This window comes from Salvelinus sp. IW2-2015, linkage group LG31 (genome assembly GCF_002910315.2).
Source record: "Salvelinus sp. IW2-2015 linkage group LG31, ASM291031v2, whole genome shotgun sequence".
Taxonomy (NCBI): Eukaryota; Metazoa; Chordata; class Actinopteri; order Salmoniformes; family Salmonidae; genus Salvelinus; species Salvelinus sp. IW2-2015.
In genome coordinates, this window is record NC_036870.1 from 10,857,458 (window position 1) to 10,877,354 (window position 19,897).

General features: G+C 44.5%; 1 protein-coding gene across 4 annotated transcripts in view; it reads right to left on the reverse strand.

Moving 5' to 3' along the window:
• Positions 1-1,138: 1,138 nt before the first annotated feature.
• The window catches only part of LOC111955939 (semaphorin-6D-like), a 102,267-nt gene continuing 83,508 nt past the window's right edge, over positions 1,139-19,897 (reverse strand). For 3 of the 4 annotated variants that reach the window (XM_070436283.1, XM_070436281.1, XM_070436282.1), the window contains 6 exons: positions 18,798-18,971; positions 18,025-18,165; positions 16,737-16,814; positions 13,384-13,442; positions 12,647-12,700; positions 1,139-5,435 (listed from right to left, as the gene is read on the reverse strand). In XM_070436283.1, coding sequence (XP_070292384.1) covers positions 4,108-5,435; positions 12,647-12,700; positions 13,384-13,442; positions 16,737-16,814; positions 18,025-18,165; positions 18,798-18,971 — 1,834 coding nt within the window. In that variant the 3' untranslated portion in view covers positions 1,139-4,107. The remainder of the gene's footprint in view (positions 5,436-12,646; positions 12,701-13,383; positions 13,443-16,736; positions 16,815-18,024; positions 18,166-18,797; positions 18,972-19,897) is intronic. The other variant, XM_023976327.3, reaches the window with a different exon arrangement.

The window sequence follows — 19,897 nt, forward strand, 5'->3', positions numbered from 1 at the left end:
TTATCTCAATGAGAAAAACCTGTATAAATAAACAAAAAAAAACAAAAAAACAAGCATACCCATAACATGACACAGCTGCCACTATGCTTGAAAACATGGAGAGTGGTTCTCAATAATGTGTTCAATTGCATTTGCCACAAACATAACACTTTGTATTCAGGACACAAAGTTAATTGCTTTGCCACATTTTTTGCATTATTACTTAGGTGCCTTGGGGCAAACAGGATGCATGRTTTGCAAATATTTATATTCTGTACAGGCTTCCTTCTTTTCACTGTCAATTAGGTTAGTATTATGGAGTAACTACAATGTTGATCCATCCTCAGTTTTCTCCTATCACAGCCGTTACACTCTACCTGGTAACTGCTTTAAAGTCACTATTGGCTGAATGGTGTTCTTCCTCTCCGGCTACTGTGTTAGGAAGGACGCCTGTATCTATGTAGCGATTGGGTGAATCGATACACTACCCTAAGTGTAATTAATAACTTCATATTCAAAGCGATATTCAACGTAATTTTTTTTTACCCATCTACCAGTAGGTGCCCTTCTTTGAGGCATTGGAAAACCTCCCTGGTCTTTGTGGTTGAATCCGTGTTCGAAATTCACTGCTTGACTGAGGGACTTTACAGATAATTGTATGTGTGGGGTACAGAGATGTGGTAGTCATTCAAAAAGCATTTTAAACACTTATTGCACATGAGTGAATCCATGCAACTTGTGACTTGTTAAGCACATATTAGGCCTACCGATGGTCGATACTGATAGTGACTAATATTTGACATCATAGGAAACAGTCTGTAGCCTATAATTAAGACATTTGAGTGCCCATCCCTGCACCTTAAAAGGCCATACATTTTAAATTCGAAATAATGGCACAGCAATTAATTCAAAGGTCCGAATACGGACACACCTCCGCCACACCTTAATTGTTTCGATCTCCAACTGAACAAATAGCGGGTGAAAAGCACTCTATTCTCATGCTTAAGTTCAAGGTCAGAATATGCAGAGAGAGAACAGTGCATTCAAGGGAATTACTTTCCATTTCCATTCACTTAACTCTGGTCAGAATTGAGCCCCTATTGGTTCATCTTAGACAGGTGCTGCTCAGTTGTATGAACTATTTGACACACGTACAACATGCATTTGAAGAGCATTTTATTAGATATCTGTAAATTGGGACATACAGCTGTGTTAAATAGAACTCAGGAGCATCTGGGCCATAGGCCACTTGTGAAATCACCACAGAGATGCAGGTGACCGCTGGTTTGCTGTATTTACAAAAAAAAGCAAACCTCAAGTGAGTGGTACGATACATAAGATGTCAAATGAAATACATTTTAGATGCATGTCAGAGCATTCTTCTGAAGCGATATTTATAGCAATTGAAAACGTATACATGGCATAAAGCACTCCAATGGAACCAGCTTACATTCATCGGACTTGGAAAATCTCTTCCAGCAACCGACTCAACTTTGATTGTTGTCAAAGTGGCCAGAGGAGAGGGGATGTAGATAACATGGTTTTAGTGTTGTCATGAAATGCCTATGTGTCTTGCAATTGACATTAGCATTGAAATTGAACATTCATTCTGTATTTCTGCTTAACTTGAGGCAGAGAAGGTGCCAGTGCTGTGCACACACTCAATCAACTCACTTGTTAAAGTCTTGGTTCCTTGCACACACACGGTGCTATTATTGTATTTAAGGAATATTCCACCCCAACACTATCTTTTGGTATAGGTTGGGTGGAGTTGATTTTTTTTATACAGTAATAGCAAATAAATAACTACCCCTATGGTTACTGTTATCGCACTGTAGGCATCACTTCATGCATCTCCAGACACACCTAATTCATGTCCTATAATGCTGAACTTCATTTGAATAGCATATTTGTTGGACCAGGCCGTCATCAACCATTCAGCCTTTCAGTGCCTCTCGCAGCCTTTTCATTTACAACCCCCTCAGCTAGCTTCTTTCACCGCACACTTGAGGCTCTATTCTATAGCGTGACCGAAAAGTAAAAGACAATGTCCCTGCTTTAGCGGAGATTGAGCCGACATGCGCAGCGCGAATGCAAATCGGAAATGACCTTTGCATTTCTATTTAGGAATCGACGGATTGAATGGAGCCCTTAAATACAGACAGTCTTTTAAAAGCAGTTAGGCCTCACCCTATGTCCATACCTTGTTAAACATTTGAGAACTTTCAAAAACACATGACACAGATGCACAGACCTAACATTGCAGATATACTTTCAGATCTACTCCAATCTTTTCCATCTAGCCCCCCCCCTCTTGTCGTAAAAATATATACAGTACCAGTCAAATGTTTGGACACCAACTCATTCCAGCGTTTTTCTTTATTTTTTACTATTTTCTACATTGTAGAATAATAGTGAAGACATCAAAACTATGAAATAACACATGGAATCATGTAGTAACCAAAAAAGTGTTAAACTAATCATATATTTTATTTGAGATTCTTCAAAGTAACCACCATTTGCCTTGATGACAGCTTTACACACTCTTGGCATTCTGTCAACCAGCTTCACCTGGAAGTTCCAAATCTTTCGACTGGTACTGAGTATATATGAAGAAGCTTGAAGAGCATGAAACAAAAAAAGACAAGGACTGACGTTTTTTTTCTTTTACATCTGTCAAGCTACAATGTAGACTTCAACTGCCAGTCAAAACAGAACCTCTATGGAGTCCGTGCAGGAGGCAAGATTCAATATTAATTTGTCATAACAACAGGCCGAGAATGCAGACAAATACTTTTTGCCTTTTTTTACACACCACGCTATTAAAGAAGGCACACATTAACACATACAAATCAAAGTTCGGCTAGTATTCTTCCACAGTTGCCTTTATTTACACCAATATCCACAATGTTAATAGCAATATGGTAAACATAAGTACTGACTATTACAGTTATTAAGGGCTTGTCCATAAGAGGGCGCTATGTGCCCGTGAGTGATTACTTGGGACCCTGCTTTAAGACACTTGAATAGCCTGAATGATTGCGCCTCACCGTGGAACCAATTCTCACCAAGTGTTAAGGATGAAACAAACTATTTTTTGAGGTTGCAGTGCACTGCGCCCCTATACTCTTCTTCAACGACAGTCATATTGGGGGCAAGTTAAACTCCCCTGGAGTTATCATAGCACTACCAGGTCAAGGATTCTCCTAACTCATCAGGCCCCAAGGCAGCCACCTGTCACGGTGCAGCAGAACCCCCCCCCCCACCCTCCGCCAGTGACAAACATAATGGAAAATCTGTGATGCATGTTGGGTCGATACTGACGCCATGTCTCGTTCCGCAGCATCATTCCATTAATACAGAATTAATCACTTGAAGCATTATCAAAGTAGTCATTTCATATGGTATGCTGCATGAAGTAAAGTACCTACCCTTACCTCAAGGGGTCCAGTTGATACTTAGCTGCACAACGGAAAGTTATTGCTAAATCCCACGCGTCGAGGGATGTATACCGAGTGTGTGTACTGAGTGTGTGTACTGAGTGGGGCCTCCATGTCATAGAGGGTTAAGAAACGGCTATGAGTTGAGTCTCACCACAGCTCATGTAGCTGCTTCATGGTTACGCCATGTGTGTATCTTCACGTGCAGTGCATATACCTGTATACACACACATAACAGTATACACATATTGCAGGCAGGATGTTCGTTCGGGTCGTGAGGTGCTCCCTTAGGTTGAGGGCTTGGGTCCAAGCTAAAACAGGCATTGTCCATAGCGTCGGTGGTCGACTTGTGATCTGTCCTTTACATTGAGTTCTGGGCTCCTGTTAATGTATTCTTTGGCCTCACCGAAGGGTACAGAACCCCCCACCCCCCACCCCCCTCAATATAATACCACCACATTTTCTATATCCTGTGAATCCATCACCCTTCTGTGATCAAGTAGCATTGCAATAATACCAATATGGTACAAAGACATTCATCAGGTGTGGAGGCTATTCTCGGGCGTCTCGCCAAAAGGTGTGCCAGTCCCAGTAGTTGCCCCCTTTCAGCTCCAGTGTCCCTAACTCTGAGAGGAGCGCGGTTACATCGTCTGTCGTTTCGGAGCCTCTCGGTCCGACTCCTTAGCGCTCAGTAGTTGTACTTGCCTTGCTCATTTACGGGCGAAGTGGCGGGCAGGAAGAGGGGCTTGGGGGGCACTTGGGGCTTGAGGGAGGCCGTGCGGCGTACGATGGCGGCGCGGTGGAGGTGGGGCGGTTCGCTGTAGCTGTGCTGCCGTGTCAGGCAGGCACTGGGGATGAGCGGCTGGTGGGCCTCACAGCCGACCCCTCCCCCGCCACCACCTGACGAGTTCATCCGGGTGAGCAGTTGGTGGGGCGGTGGCCCACCCCCGCCCTGTCTGAAGCTGTGTTGTCGCGGGACGGCCCCTCCATTGCCCATCTTGATCATTAAGTGCCTCTGGGAGTGGTGGCGAGTCACTGCGCTTCGCTCGGGGATGGACTGCTGCTGCAGTGGGGTGGCGCCGGCCGAGGAGGCGGCGACGGCGTCTGGGGGCACGTCCAGGCGGCGGGTCAGACTGTCCCTGGGCAGGGTGGAGGAGCTGTAGTACGTGGCTGACTCCGTCTCAGGGATCTGGGGCTGGGATCTGAAGCTGCTGTGGTTATGGCTGGAACTGGAGCTACCCGGTAGGGGGGCACACGGTGAGGTCAGCACAGTGATGCTGCGGCTGCCCGAGGCGCTGACCTCGTAGATGTGCTTGAGGAGCTCGTCCAGGGCCGCCACATCCACCACCGTCTGCGGGCAGCAGGAGTGGGAGGCCGAAGCCCCCTGCGCACGCTCATCGTTGGGGATCTTCCTCTCCTCAGGCAGGTGCCCCAGGGCTTGGCCGTTGGTCAGGCTGTGAGAGAAGGGGAACACCTGCTGGGTGACGGACCTTGACGAACCCAGGCTGAAGCCAGTGCCGGGGGGTGCCTTGGACTCCTTGGCGTTGTTGCAGTTCTGGTTCCTCTCCCACTGGTTCCGGAAGGCCTTCATGTTCTTGATGGGCAGCTCCGGGGTGGAGTCCGGGGTGGGCAGGCCCGAGAGGTTCTCCCCTTGGGAGAGGTTAAGGTCCGGGTCTCCCAGGGACATCCCATGCCTCTCTGGAGTGTGCTCCTTCCCGCTGGGAATGAAGGAGCTGTACATCTTGGGTGTGGACACATCCAGCTTCTCCTCTTTGGGCTGGCCATCCAGCAGGCCGTTTAGCTTGGCCAGGCTGCGCAACGAGAGGGCGGGGTGGATGGACGCTTCAGGGTCCTTGCCAAGCCGGCGGGCACGGCGGGCGTTGTGACTGCAGTAGCATGACACCAGGAAGCCGGAGAGGATGGCACCGAGGAAGAAGGCCACCAGAACGCAGGCGATCAGGAGGGTATAGTGGACACTGGGGCTGGACTTCTCCATGTCAGGGAGCCTTCGGACACCTAAAGGAGAAAAAGCCAGAACAAAAGAAAGAAAAGTACGTCATGACTTAGCCCATACGAAAATAAAACCTTCCTTGTCAGGTCCTGTCATGACATCAAAAGGCTTTCACATTCGCTCTCTCTCCCCCCCCCCCCCCCCCCCCCCCCCGCCACATTGTGGCTGTAACAGCATGAGTCATCCTAAATCAAGGGATGGATTCAAATCCGTATCGCGGAAGATCTGCGTTAAAATGTAAAGGCAATTTCTGATTGAGACGACACAGCATTACCGTGAATGCAGTGTCCCCAAAAATGGAAACATTGCTTTTAAAATTTCAAATCGAGCTACAACGCGCATCTTAGGCTATACTTCCGCAATACGGATTGAATCCAGCCCCCAAGTCATTCATTCTTCCCTCCATCAAACACAGAGAGCTATCCTGCCAAGCACTCTGCTGCCACTGTCTCAGGAGGCCACAACAGAGGAGCCTCCAGACAGTCTACTCGTTCATCATAACAAACACCCAAATCAACCCAGACTCTAAACACAGAGCACACAAAGCTTAGAGGACGCTGGGAGGAAAGCCATGTTTTTCTCCCCCTCTGCAGAGTTGATTTGAGTTCATACTTCACTGCAGGTGCACCTGGCTTCTCGCACTGGCCAAGATCAACACTCCGATATCCAGAAGCTTATCGGGGCTCGAACAGGCACGCTGCAGCCACGGACTTGCAGCTTGGTTATGGGGAGGCTAAATGAGAATGGTGCCCTAGCCTATCCAGCAGAGCAGCAGCTGGGGTTGGGTTTAGCCCAGCAGAGATAATGGTGTCTGTGTCCTCTGGGGAGCTCCATTAAAATGTCATGAAGGTCTAACAGAGGGATTAGGAAGAGTGGATGAACATGCTGGACTGAGGTAACTAAAGAAAGCGTCACTTGTTGCTTCCTTGAAAAGAAGTTGTGGTCAGTCACATTTTTCATTAATAAGGTACCATGTATATAGTGTCATAAGATGTTGATATCTTGGAGTAATTGTTAAAGTGTGACGTATGAAACAGTACTTGGCCCGTGGTCTTGCAATCAGAACAGATTCCTAGAACTAAAAGTTTGAGGTAGAAGAATACACAATAATGACATTCTTTATGCAAAAGAATACCAAAACAGAACACACACATCCACCCACCACTAATAGCATCTCCCCCTGGTGAGCACCAACACGCTTACTTTCATCTCATCGTTGTCTCTTCCCCCCCCCCTCCAAAAGTTAAAAATAGGACAGGGCGAGAGAGAGACAGATATGGTAATTAGACTCAACCAAAACGAATGTCTTTCTCTCGAAAGCCCCGTCGAGCAAAGCCCTTCCCATGTGGTTCTCATATAGACTCTTATGTAGGTCACATATTTCCAGAAAGAGTGATGTTCTCAGAGGATTCCTCGCCTCTAATGGGAACCAAATGCATGATAAACCTCGGATTTCAGCACCGGTTTGAGATCCCGGGCGATATGCTGGCACGGCCTGCCAACTAACTTTAGAGTAGCATTCAAGGGTTAAAACGTAGGGATCTGCTTCGAGAGTCATGGCTTCTGTTGTTGTCAAAACAGTGTTGAATGTGCCAGGTATCTACCGACTCCAGTAAACAGTTATGGCACCGAAAATTGATTGGCTTGGATATGCTCCAGATATCATTTGACAACAAAGAAAAGTCAATATAGTGTGTAACACATCTTCCGTTTGTCATAGAGTACTTCTAAATGACTGACTTCTATTAGAAACCAAGCTATCGCACAATCAAAGACTTTTTATGACAGGGGCAAGAACAGAGAAAGGAATACTCAGGGATATAATATATTCAGGGTCTGAGTACGTAAGCAGTTACAGGGACTCCAGCACTGGCATAAGATTCTACTCACAGGCCGATGCATTGGCATTCGCGCGGCGTGAGACAAGGGTTGTTGACGTTGCCTTTGTTGTGGCACACACTGTCCCTTGATAGTCTCGCTTAAAGGTCACGAACTGCTGACCGAAATTAGAAACCCTGTTTCCTTAGGCCTAAGAGAGTGTGGCGCGCGAGCGAACACACACACACACACGCTTTGAATTTACCCGAGACCCAGAATAATAATCTGAGTACACTCAACTGTTGTCTTGGCCATTAGCCAAGTCTGATACATACACAGTCCCAAGCAACCTGCACTTTATTTTTCCTTTCTACATCTGCATTGCTTTTGCTGTTTGGGGTTTTAGTCTGGGTTTCTGTATGGCACCCTGTGAAATCTGCTGAGGGCTTTATAAATACATGTGATCACTTTCCATAACACTTATAGCAATGTCAAGCACAGGCCGGTTAATATAGCAACCAATCAAAATGGGACTGTTTGATACTTCACAGCAGTGTTGCTTCTGTTGGCAGGACAGCAATGCTACTGCACTTAAAGACAGATAATGAGATGTTTACGAAGCATTCATCTTGGCGTCATTTTGACACGWTAAGGCGCACTGTAAGCATTATAGCGAGTGCTAATAAAGGGTGTGATCGTGCCTCTTTATTTGGCTTCAATGAACAGGACATATGGATATCTGCTGGGAGTATGAGGTATCCAGATTTCTCTGCTTAGTGCCAATGGAGGCTAGACCAGGCCTCAGGACTTGGCAGGATGTGCCTTTTGAAGGATTACGGAACTGCCGGTGAGCAAAACATGCATCAGAATCTCTACCCTGCCTTGAGGTGATATTCTGAACAAAGGTCCTCTGGTAGATATATGTAACTGCCAAAATAATGGGTAAGAGGGATACAAAGTATATTGAAAGCAGGTGCTTCTACAAAAGTGTGGTTTGTGAGTTAGTTAAGCAATTAACATCCCATCATGCTTAGGGTCATGTATAAAAATGCTGGGCAGTCCATTATTTTGTCTGCCATGGCAATGACTCCATAGGATGACAATGCCCCCATCTACAGGGCACGAGTGGTCAKTGAATGGTTTTATGAGCATAAAAACAATGTAAACCATATGCCATGGCTGTCTCAGTCACCAGATCTCAACCCAATTGAACACTTATAGGAGATTCTGGAGTGGCGCCCGTGACGGCAAAACACCAAATGYTGGAATTTCTTGTGGAAGAATGGTGTCGCATCCCTCCAATAGAGTTGCAGACACTTGTAGAATCTATGTCAAGACGCATTGAAGCAGTTCTGGCTCATGCTGGCCCAAAATTATATTAAGARACTTTGTTGGTGTTCCGTTTATTTTGGCAGTTACCTGCATATACATATTTTTGTAYCCCATTTTGTATACACCCCAATCAAAAAAAATGAACTGTGTGCATTTTGTTCTTGGTCATAAACAGTAATTTAACAGTAGCACAGATAGCGATAATTCTGGCAGATGAATATAACATTTAGCACTTAGTGGTGGAATTGAAGTGCCCAGTGAATGCTCTGTTAACTGAAATCCACATAGTGTTATTATGAGTTTTATTATAAGTGTGTATATGCACTTTACCTTAACATATGTAAGGCATTTTGGGATTAGTGGTTGAGGGGAAAGGCATTATGACTAGAGCCCGCCAGGGAACAGAATCGGAGCTGTCAAACAGTTTGCATAATATAATATATGTTTCCTAGTTGTACAACTAGAAAATGGTGCATTTTCACGTATCCAATTACATGGGGAGCATCTGGTATTTTCAGCAGGTCTTTAAGTTCAGCAGAGCTCCACTTCAGGATGCTGGGTAATGTATTTCTGCTGGGGTTTATAGTAACACATGTATGTTCTGAACCTGAGCACTCTTGAGCCAGGACAATGGGAATGTTAGGTTTAAGTAATAGGTGAAATGATGTATGCTGGAGAGGCTTGTGATTTGTTAAAATAATCCAACTGGCTTCAAACTCAGTTTTTCCAAGGACAAATTGGGGAAATTTAGTATATTTGGTAAAAACGGCTTCGCTCAYTTTCTGGTTGGTCACTGTGCGAGAGGTCTAACAGTTAATAAATCTTCTACGAACACTGATCAGTAAAGCCTTTTAATCAGAATTCTGAAAAYCTTTAGTCATTCATTGCCATTTACATTTTATTTATTTATTACCATATCTATATGGTACGMGGCTCCCGAGTGGCACAGRGGTCTAAGGCACTGCATCTCAGTGCAGGAGACGTCACTACAGTCCCCGGTTCGAATCCAGGCTGTATCACTTCCGGCCGTGATTGGGAGTCCTATAGGGAGGCGCACAATTGGCKCAGCGMCGTCCAGGTTTGACCGGGYTAGGCCGTCATTGTAAATAAGAATTTGTTCTTAACTGACTTGCCTAGTTAAATAAAAGGTGAAAGGTCAGGCACACCTTTTCACCAGACAAAGAAAGGAAAATATTTTCAGTTAAAATTTTCACCACCCCATAATTAAAGTGAATTCACCACCAGTCCGGCAAATTTSAATTTGTGAGTTTCAAACTCTCTCTGCTTCCGACCATTAAATGTACAGTGCAAGTATGACACGTTGCTGTTAGGTCTGTACAACACCTTGCCTATCTCTAGMATAAATGCCACTGGAATCATTGGCTTTCCCATATGCACACGTCGCTCGACGGGCAGTAAATTCATTATCTTGTTTTGCTCGTTTCAGGCGGAACACCCTCGTCACAGCTGTAATGGATGCTGCCAAGCCTAACATGACAGCGCTTCCCTTCAGGATTGATGTTTCCTGCATGAATGTGCCTGGGAAATCACTGCGTCAACAAGTAAAGCCACTAGGCACCCCCAAGAGAAGCTGAATACATGAAAACCTGAGCATGATAACCGGCTACAGTGACTCACTCGCAGGGTATAATAGAGGTTTGTGGTGTTCTCAGTGGTGAGAGAAATTATATTCAGCCCGGTCTCAAAAGACCAATCTTCCCTTTGTCTGACTCAATCTGAACGTCAATGCCAACTGACGATTCAATCGTTTCCCCAGCCTCTTCATTTATTTACACATAGGCTTTTCAATACGGCGTTACACCTACCACTGTATGACTCTCTTTATGCCTTGGATTTCCACTAGGTGAAGACGTGCGTGTCGTGTACATTTGTTAATGATACGGCCCGGCCGCGGCTCCGCGTGGTGCATACTGTTACAAGGTGATAAACCGCGGACGGCTATAGGAAATACGTTAAGCTGCCGTAAAAGTAATTAGGAGGTCGGCATACCACGCCGACGTCCACATAACGCATGCAAATGAGACAATCTGATGTGATTTCTGCTACGTCTCGGCCCCATAATTACACACCTCCACCCGAGCTGACGATCCACCGCRGAGTTCCTAAAGTGTTTTTTAATGAGTTGAGGCACTTACAAATGGAGTGTCTCTGTGTTATCTTCCTTGTATTAAAAGGGAAGGTCTATAGCATCAGTTACTGCCAAATAAGTCATAAATTGCCGGTAATTATGATCATTTGCACAGCGTTCACCCGCAAGACCTTTTTCGAAGGGGGCTCTGGTTCCTTTTAAAGACCTTGTAGAGCTTTCGTAACAAACCAAGGCCAATTTTTGGACTGGATTGTTCGAGCCAGCTGGCACAACACAGGTCTGTCCAATGTTCTACAGCCGCAGGACCAATCTCTTAGAACACTGCGGACCACTTAGGCTTTGTGGAGTAATCATAGATGGGCACAAGGGCACTGTAATTTACTATATGAGCTGCAGTTCAATAACCAACTGCATTCCCGATGTCCTATTGATGTATCTCAAAATTATGTATAAAGTATACATTTCTGAACTAAAGTTCATATGTCAGATTTGGGCAGGATTTATGGACACAGTTCATCCTCATAACTGGCTTACGGGTATATCAATAATTATTGTATGTAAATCTATGATAAAGAGAATATATTCCAAGTGCAATGGTAWGTTCTCATGTCATATTTCCATCCCCTGGTTTCTACCAGGATCAGTAAAGCATTGCCTTCATTAAATTGATTTGTTTCAATGTTTGTTTCATAGGCATTCAGAAATGACAAACAGTCACTGTGAGCATTACCTGGCTAAACTTTGGCATGCTCCCTAGGCCTAGTCCATCATTGGAGTCATGARGTTTCTGCATAGTCATCAAGACCGTTTCAAGGTCTTTGGCATTGCCAGTGTTTCTGGGGGTTTCAGTGATTGAAAASCACCTTCGCTGTGTTCCCGGTGCTCGCGGAGGGCTACCTTGAACCCTGTGTGCTGCTGCATGATGGGATTGATTGCTAATGAGSCGATATCGCCATGATTTTATACACAGATTGCACCTGGGGGCCAGTCGAAAAGTTCACTCAAAATAGCATTATTAAAAAAACAGACTCCAGTCAGAATTGGACTTCCCCCAATCGAGAAATCACTTCTCTGACAGACATTCACGCTTGGCTGAGCTACGCCAGGGCCAGGAGGTTAAAGCCCAACGTGCCTGTTGGCAGCCGAGGCTAGTCTCTCCATTAGCCTCTAATAGCGTCGTTCACTCCATGGGTTAATCACAGTGAACGGCAAAGGCTGGGCTTCTATTACATCACACAAGGGTCTTCTCTGGTGTGAGGCTCGCTCTGTGAATTACAATTACCACGCTCAAGTAATATTAGGCCTACCAGAGGGGTTTATTGACTTGGCCACGCCCGAGTCATGAATTGCGAGATTGAAAGTACATTATCTATCGGCTAACCAAGTAGATCCTCTTGGTTTAAAAAGTGTATCTGATCTTACTCATCAGCCTCCAATTTCCACAAGCAGCAACACGTGTTTAATCTTCTCTACAAGATGTGGAACTAGAGCAATGTTTGTAGCCCTGTGAAGGAGCAAACTGAACCTGTTCAAATCAAACAATACTTAGTAAAAAGTCAAATAAAAAGCTATAATGGTCTCTAAGTCAAAAGGCTTAACAGACACGGAAAAGATTGGGGTACTCTCATTTTCAAGTTGTCTAGTGAGAAGCCTTAAAGGGAAAATACACTTAAACTGTTTTTTTTGTGGATTTGTTTCATTAGTCCACTGTTGATACAGTCCCAAAATGTTTTGCATGTCAGCAGTCAAGTTWTCAAGATATTAGACATACAAGAWGCAAAGGGTCACCGTTCACATCGTCATGATGTGAAACTACTAATTGCCAATAGTTATAGCAAATTCATTGCATGTAACTTAATTCAAAGTGTTTATGCGCAGTCATACTACAATAAAACAAATTGGAAAGCAACACAGGGAGAAAGAAAGGGCGAGAGACTGGGAGAAATGGAAACTGACCGTAGGCCGAGTCTGCCGCAGAGTTCTGGTTTCGTGTGGTCGCCAGCACATCTGCTGATGGGAGCAAAACAAAGCATTAATATGGAGAGAGAAAAGACGGAGTGAATTACATACTACTCACAAAGACATAAGAAAATAAATGGGGTTTCCCGGTGGCGTGAAATACAAGTAGGTTGGACTGCTCTGGATATTTCCAAATTGTGACCCAGTTGTGGATTCAAGTGTCATAAAATACTTTATAGATGTGCCATTTTCTCCSCTACCGTACTTTTCTCTTCATATTCTTGTACTTTAGTCTGCCTTATATAAACGTGCAGTGTAGCATGTAAATGTGTCTGCAGTATGTAGCCTTGTTGATAGAACTTCCGTGTGTATCTAAGAACATACTTAAAAATATATATATTTGTAGGTATTTCCTTAAAACTGCATTGTTGGTTAAGGGCTTGTAAGTAAGCATTTCACTGTAAGGTCTACACCTGTTGAATTTGGCGCATGTGGCAAATACAATTTGATACTGTACCACTTCAATGTTAGCTGGCAGAGTGACAGGTAGCAAATTCAATTGCTACATCATCAATTAAATCCATAACAGATCAAGCAAKAGGGGAGGAGATATTTGATATAGCACCATGGTAGCCTGTGAAACCCATTCTTCCATGAAGGAATAGACCCTCTTTTTACAGGGCTAATGTTTAGGTGAATGGCATGTTGCCATGGGGARGTTGATAATAGCTCACCGTGGCAGTTGTCAGGGTACAGTGAGTGGTCTCCCTCGATGTCCTGGTCAAAGCCAGCCCTGGAGAGAGAGAGGGAGAGAGAGAGAGAGTAAAAAAAGGAGGTTCATCACCTGTTTTCCTGTTTGCTGCCATCTATCCAACTGTAATTGGGACCCGTGTCATTCACTCCAGGCTGGAAGCCCATTCAGCGCCATCCTGACACAGAGAACTTMCCCGACCTGCCAGTCGTGGAGGAGAGAAGAATTTCTATAGCCCGTACATTGTGTCAGAGACATCCTGCATATGCCTATGACATCACCATCCACCGACAAGGTGGGCGAATCAGGAAAATGGCACGAACGGAGAGAACATCCATTTTTGCTGTTCTTCCCTTGTACGCTGTCCAATTAGAAGCCAGCGCCACGACTGATAAAGGTCAGATGACAATCACTCTTCCTATCAGGTGACAGGCGGAGCAGATGTCGCCGGGCCTCATTTGGCAAGGACAGCTTGCATCAGTCAGGAGGAAAAAGGCAGCTATGACTAAAGCCAAGGTCATAATCCAGACCCTATTCAAACAAAATATGTAGCCAGACACAGTGTCTTGCCWGTGCATATTCCAGCACACTTTTGAGGGATGTGAAACACACGAGTGCGGGTTTTAACTATTAAGGGCTGTATTTGGGGCCACTCTCCCCTCCTACCCACGGAGTGTTCATTCTCATTAGGATTTTTCAATCAGTGCATGCCGCTTGCACTGATTGCCATCGATAGATTTAGATGCAGCGTGCTCGTGAATGAGAGGAAAGGTCCACACACAACCAGATACATTTAGAGTGGCTGGAAGCTAATGGAATGTGCGGTTTGAAGGCAGCACACAAGTGTCCATTATGGGAAGGGGAATGAATAGGATTAGGTTGGATCCTACTTCTGACACCAACGGGCGCACATTCTCATTCACCCTCCAGCCATTTCCATCTCGGAGCTGCGGAGTCCTTGCTTTGTGTTCATTTGTTTGTTTTTGCTTTTTCTCTCCTCTCTCGCTCACTCGCTCTCTGTGTATCCATTTTCAAAAAAGTGTGGGATGCGTGAGCGAGAGAGCGCTATTCATTTCCCTCACTGACACTTTAAAGCTCTTCTATTTACTTGTAATGAATGAGGGCAAAGGACTAGGAGACATACATATGAATAGATGCAAATTCTCAGAAAAAAGACTGATAATGCATACTTGCAAACAACGACCTACCAGAGATGCATTCACACAGTGATATAAGTAGATATAAGCAGATACTGTAAYTAGATATTTACAGTGGTGTAAAGTACTTACGTAAAAATACTTTCACGTATTACTTAAGTTGTTTTTTMGGTATTTTTATTTTTTAKTTCACTACATTCCTAAAGAAAATAATGTACTTTTTACTCCATACATTTTCCKTGACACCCAAAAGTACTCGTTCAATTTTGAATGCTTAGCAGGACAGGAAAATGGTCCAATTTATGCACTTATCAAGAGAACATCCCTGGTCATCCCTACTTTGATCAATTACATTTACTTTTGATACTTAAGTACATTTAAAACCAAATACTTTTAGACTTTTACTCAAGTAGTATTTTACTGGCTGACTTTCACTTTTACTCAAGTTAATTTCTATTAACGTATCTTTACTTTTACTCAAGTATGACAATTGGGTACTTTTTCCACCACTGGATATTTATACAAATGCTTGCCAATAAAACATAMAAAACAGTCACAGGTAGGGACACCCACTCACAACCAAATACGGAGGATTCAGTTTGAGTAGGCCTAAATAGAAGTTTAAGTTTAGGAGAACAAACAACATATTTTAAACCGTGGCGGGCCAGGCTGCAGAGTTCCTTCAAGACTGACTTCAGCTCCATTTAGTTTTTTGCCGGTTGCCTCACTTGGGAGCTCTTTGGAGCGTTTTGCAAAGACGGCCTGGTCTGCCAAAGCGGCTGTCACATTCACCTCTGGATCAACCCATTAGTCTCCAGGGAAACCACTGACTCGCTGCCACGACAACAAGGCCCATCTGCTGCTCATCTTAGGGAAGTGACTGAACCACAGTGTCCTGGATGAGGTGTTTCCAGAACCCTGAAAACGTTCCTCGTCCACTGAACTCTAACTCTCTATCCAAAATTGTGATTGATACTTTTGAGTGGAACTTCATGGAACTTGCAATAGTCTCAAAGTTCATGAAACCCCATCTTAAACCACCAATTCCTGTGCTGCTGGAATGAGGAACGTCATGAAACGTTTTCCTACAAATCCCAAAATTAGATGACCTACAACATTTAAAGCTAAATTACTTTTTCTCCCAGCATCTAAAAGATTCAATCTAGGCCTTTACTGCGGACACAACATGACAAAATGCGCTAAACCGCCAACCKTGGAAGTGCCATTTCGAAACTCAATTCTGCAGCAGTCAAAACAGGCACTTGTTCCACTATTCTCCTTGGTCCCACACATCTAAAATCTTCATTTTTTACTGACCAAGTAACAAAACAAAAAAAAAGAAAATCTCCACTGGGAGATTTCAGGGGATGTCACATATCAGCGAAACAAAGTGTTGACAATTTGTTTGATTAGTTGAATCGGGTGCGATGGCACTAGGTTCGGACAGAAACKAAGAGCAGAATCACTGCTAGGGAATGGGTGGGGTTGTGGAACAAGGTTAACTGGTGGCATGGCCAAGTGAATCACCATAAGCCCTTACACAGCAGCTTTTTCGATAGCACTGGAGATCAACGATTATGAGTCACAGTGTCAAATGACCCCTCTTCAGTTCATGAGAACTGATCGATGGCAACCCATCAGTTGTTAAGTCATTTCTTATGTTCCAGAGAATTAGAGAGACTATTTTCATTTTCAGGAGGTCCGGGGTGAAAACATGTTTTATTCCTGACGATTGCAGTATCTGTCAGCTCATAAATAAATCAATGAACTCAAGCCATTGTGGCTTAAGTGGTTGAGCGTTCCTTTCACTTAAAGTGCATTGCACAAGTGGAAACTGGCCCAAAGCCAGCAGATATAATGAAACAAATGAATGCATATTAGCATACAGTGCACCAGAGTGTATAATTTGCTGGTATAAAGAAACTGACTAGCGCGAGGAAATGCATCTTTGAAGAGCGGTCCTTATCTGCAGTACAATGATGTCACTCACTCAATACATTCTTCTTTAATATGACTTCCACAGGGTTTGAGATTTATTTCCCTCATATCTTCTACTCTCTACTCTCCTCTCCTTTTATGGGGCCCAATACCGATGATAGATATACGATCACACTCTCAAACCTTTATTACCTTTCAGATTGATGCCTTTCAGCGCGACAGGAAGGAAAGTGACACTTACTTGAACCCTGGCGCCATGTTGGCACAGCTCCCAGTCCGGAGCCAGATGCAGTATGGGTCGCGGGACGACAGACAACTCCTAGAAAAATGACGAGGCAAGAGGCGGTTAAAATCCCTGTATGATATCGCTCCTTGGCGTGCAGGCGATGGGCGCCCGACTGTGTCTACTTTGACACAGTGACACGCCACACACACACTTGAGCCAAGGATACTGCTGCGGTCTAGTGGAGCGTATTCTGTRGGGGCTATTCCCCAGCTGGTGCTCTGCAGAGCGAGACTGGCTGGCCTGCGTGTGAACTCGGGAGAGGTGATTGTGTCTGACAGTGTCAGTGTGTGTTTTAGCTCTTTCTCCAAGATGACAAGTCTGCCCGTGACAGACCTTAGAGGACAGGTGTGTGCATCTGTTTCTAAATATTTGTGTGTGTGTGTCATTACGGGCCGCCTGGAGGAGTGAAGCCAGTCATCTTAGTGACAGGTGTCCTCAGTCTCTCTCCCCCAGCCGTGGTGACACACTGACAGCCAGGGCCACGGGGACTGAGGGGGAGCTCTCAGGGAGAAAGAAGGGAGGGGCTGTCATACACTTGCCTATGGGAGGAGGAGAGAGGGCTGTCTTCTTTGGGTCTCTCACTTGTCACTCAGTTCTCTGTTTCCATGAACCCCTGCCTCCCTCACATCCCACCAGTAGGAGATTATGCACACGGCATCATTGTGGGCTGACCTACTGTGTTTGTGTGCATGCCCGTGCGAGTGTGTGTGTGTCAGACTATGAAGGAGGAAATTCGTTTTTTTGTTGGTGTTTAAATTATTATTATTATTATTAAATGATCCTCCCATTATTCCAATGGGAGGATCAGTCAACTATACTGATATTCTTGATGTTGTATTCTGTGCTAATGATATCGTGAACATTTCCCCCAACATTTACATGCTGTTCAAATATTGATTATACGGGCAATTAAGCCGCCCTTTCAAGTGTTTTGGTTGTTTGCCAAAATATGCTCTCTGCGCCAAATACATTTGGAGAATTTGGTAATTTCCTCATGCCTTCCCTYTACTCTTCTTGCGCCATTATCGGCCAAATGACTAGAACAAATATAAATATTTGTTTATACTGAAATCACTCGACCACAAATTGACATTTAAAGAGCTTGGTATCCAGAGACTAAGTATTTGTTATAACACAGAGCAGACGATTTTGAGCAGTGTAAAAGCAGTACTAAATCCTAACAATACTGCATATCCTCCTCTTTGCATTCTTACACAATCATTTCTGCTTTGTTGTAACTCACTTTTTACAGGCGCCGTGCTCCGTGCAGCGGCTGAGTGGTACTCTGATGACACAGCTGGTGAAGGCCACGAACAAGGCATGATGCTCCTTATCCAGCTCCATTCCCAGAATCCTCCTGTCATCCTGCCCCTGAACGTTACACCTGTGGCAAAATATGGTCACATGACACGTGAGAACCCTTACAGCACAACCATACTAATGGATTAGAGTTACACCACAGATACGTGAAACACAGTACAATTCATCAGTCACAGATAGAAATGGGAGCCCGGGAGGCTAAAGGCTAGGCTATCTCTGTAATACATGTTCATTTAGTAAGTGTATATACCATTTGAACACCTAATATAGTGTGGAAAGTACAATTACTCTGCCTGTGAACTACCTTAGTTAATATTTTGATCATTTGGTAMGGGTAATACCATAATAATGTGGGTTACAGCTTCAAAGGAATACTCCACTCAAAAKCTTTTTGGGGTATTTGTTTCATTAGTCCACTGTTAGTATAGTCCCAAAATGTTTTGCATGTCAGAAATCAAGTTTTCAAAAAATAGGACTTATCGTTTTGCATCCTATTACGCTTTTTGCGTCATTATGATGACGTGGTCAGTATTTATACCGTATTCCTTTAAATCAGGTATAGACTAATTCATTTGGAGACGTTCCCGGCTGAAATTAGACACTGGTGCTTATATAACAGTCAGGTTTTCATTCCATTACCGACTTTTGCTTTTACCACACCTGTTATAGACTGACTTATAGAGGTTCTGTACTGACTTAGAGGGGTTATAGACATCAATGTCCTCCAGGAGCTGYGAGCCAAAGGAGGCGTTAGGYTGAGTGCTGGACAACACCTTCAGGACCCTGCCATCCTCGGAGCCCAGAAAGACTACAGTGCGGTCCTTAGACGGCCCGGCAGAGGTGTCCACCGCAATCTGAGTCAGCTTGTACCTGGAGAAGGGAAAAACACAGTTTGCGCTGATTGTACGGCCGGAACTGGTAACTAGTCAGCCATAATGTGTCAGTCATTCAGAACAAGTGCACCGCATGACTGGCATGGAGATACGGGTCAACATAGGGTTATAATTTTATTTTATTTATTTAACTAGGCAAGTCAGTTAAGAACAAATTCTTATTTACAATGACMGCCTACGCTGGGCCAATTGTGCGCRGCTCTATGGGACTCCCAATRCCGGCCGGTTGTGATAGAGGCTGGAATCGACCCAGGGCGTCTGTAGTGGCGCCTCTAGCACTGAGAAGCAGTGCTTTAGACCGCTGGGCCACTCGGGAGACTTTCAGTTCGATATGGTTTTCCCTTTGTGCTTTCCTGATTTTAACCCACGTGATTCTGTCATTTTCTGTGCACCAAAAGATGGAGTGGAGAGCACACTCAAATGGGGTAGACAGAAGTGCTAGACTGCAGCTGCGTTGAAATATCACTTCTGCTTTAGGCTACTTTCTGGGGGGGATTTGGCKCTTTCCCGAATGGCWGTCAAGGAAGGTTTTGTAAATTAACCATGATTGCTTCCAGAATGTGCAGGTTCTTATCTTTGTGTGTTTGCACGTGCATATCTAACGCCAGTCATCTCAACTGGCTGCTAAAGACTGCATAGCCACTGTATGTCATTTTCAGTTTATTAACATCAACTATGCTATAAAATATGTTATTTCCTCGGGTTCATGAATGCAACWCACTCGATGAGAATATCCTATGATTTAAACCCCATTTTATCTCCAATATTTCCATGACTTGAGACATTTCACCAGGAATGTTTCGTCTCTAGATTTGGGAGCAGCGTGAGATAACACGTTCCCTATGCACCCCTGACTTTTGTTGTCATTTACCAGAGTATCACATCAGCTTCCTGCAGTGAGAA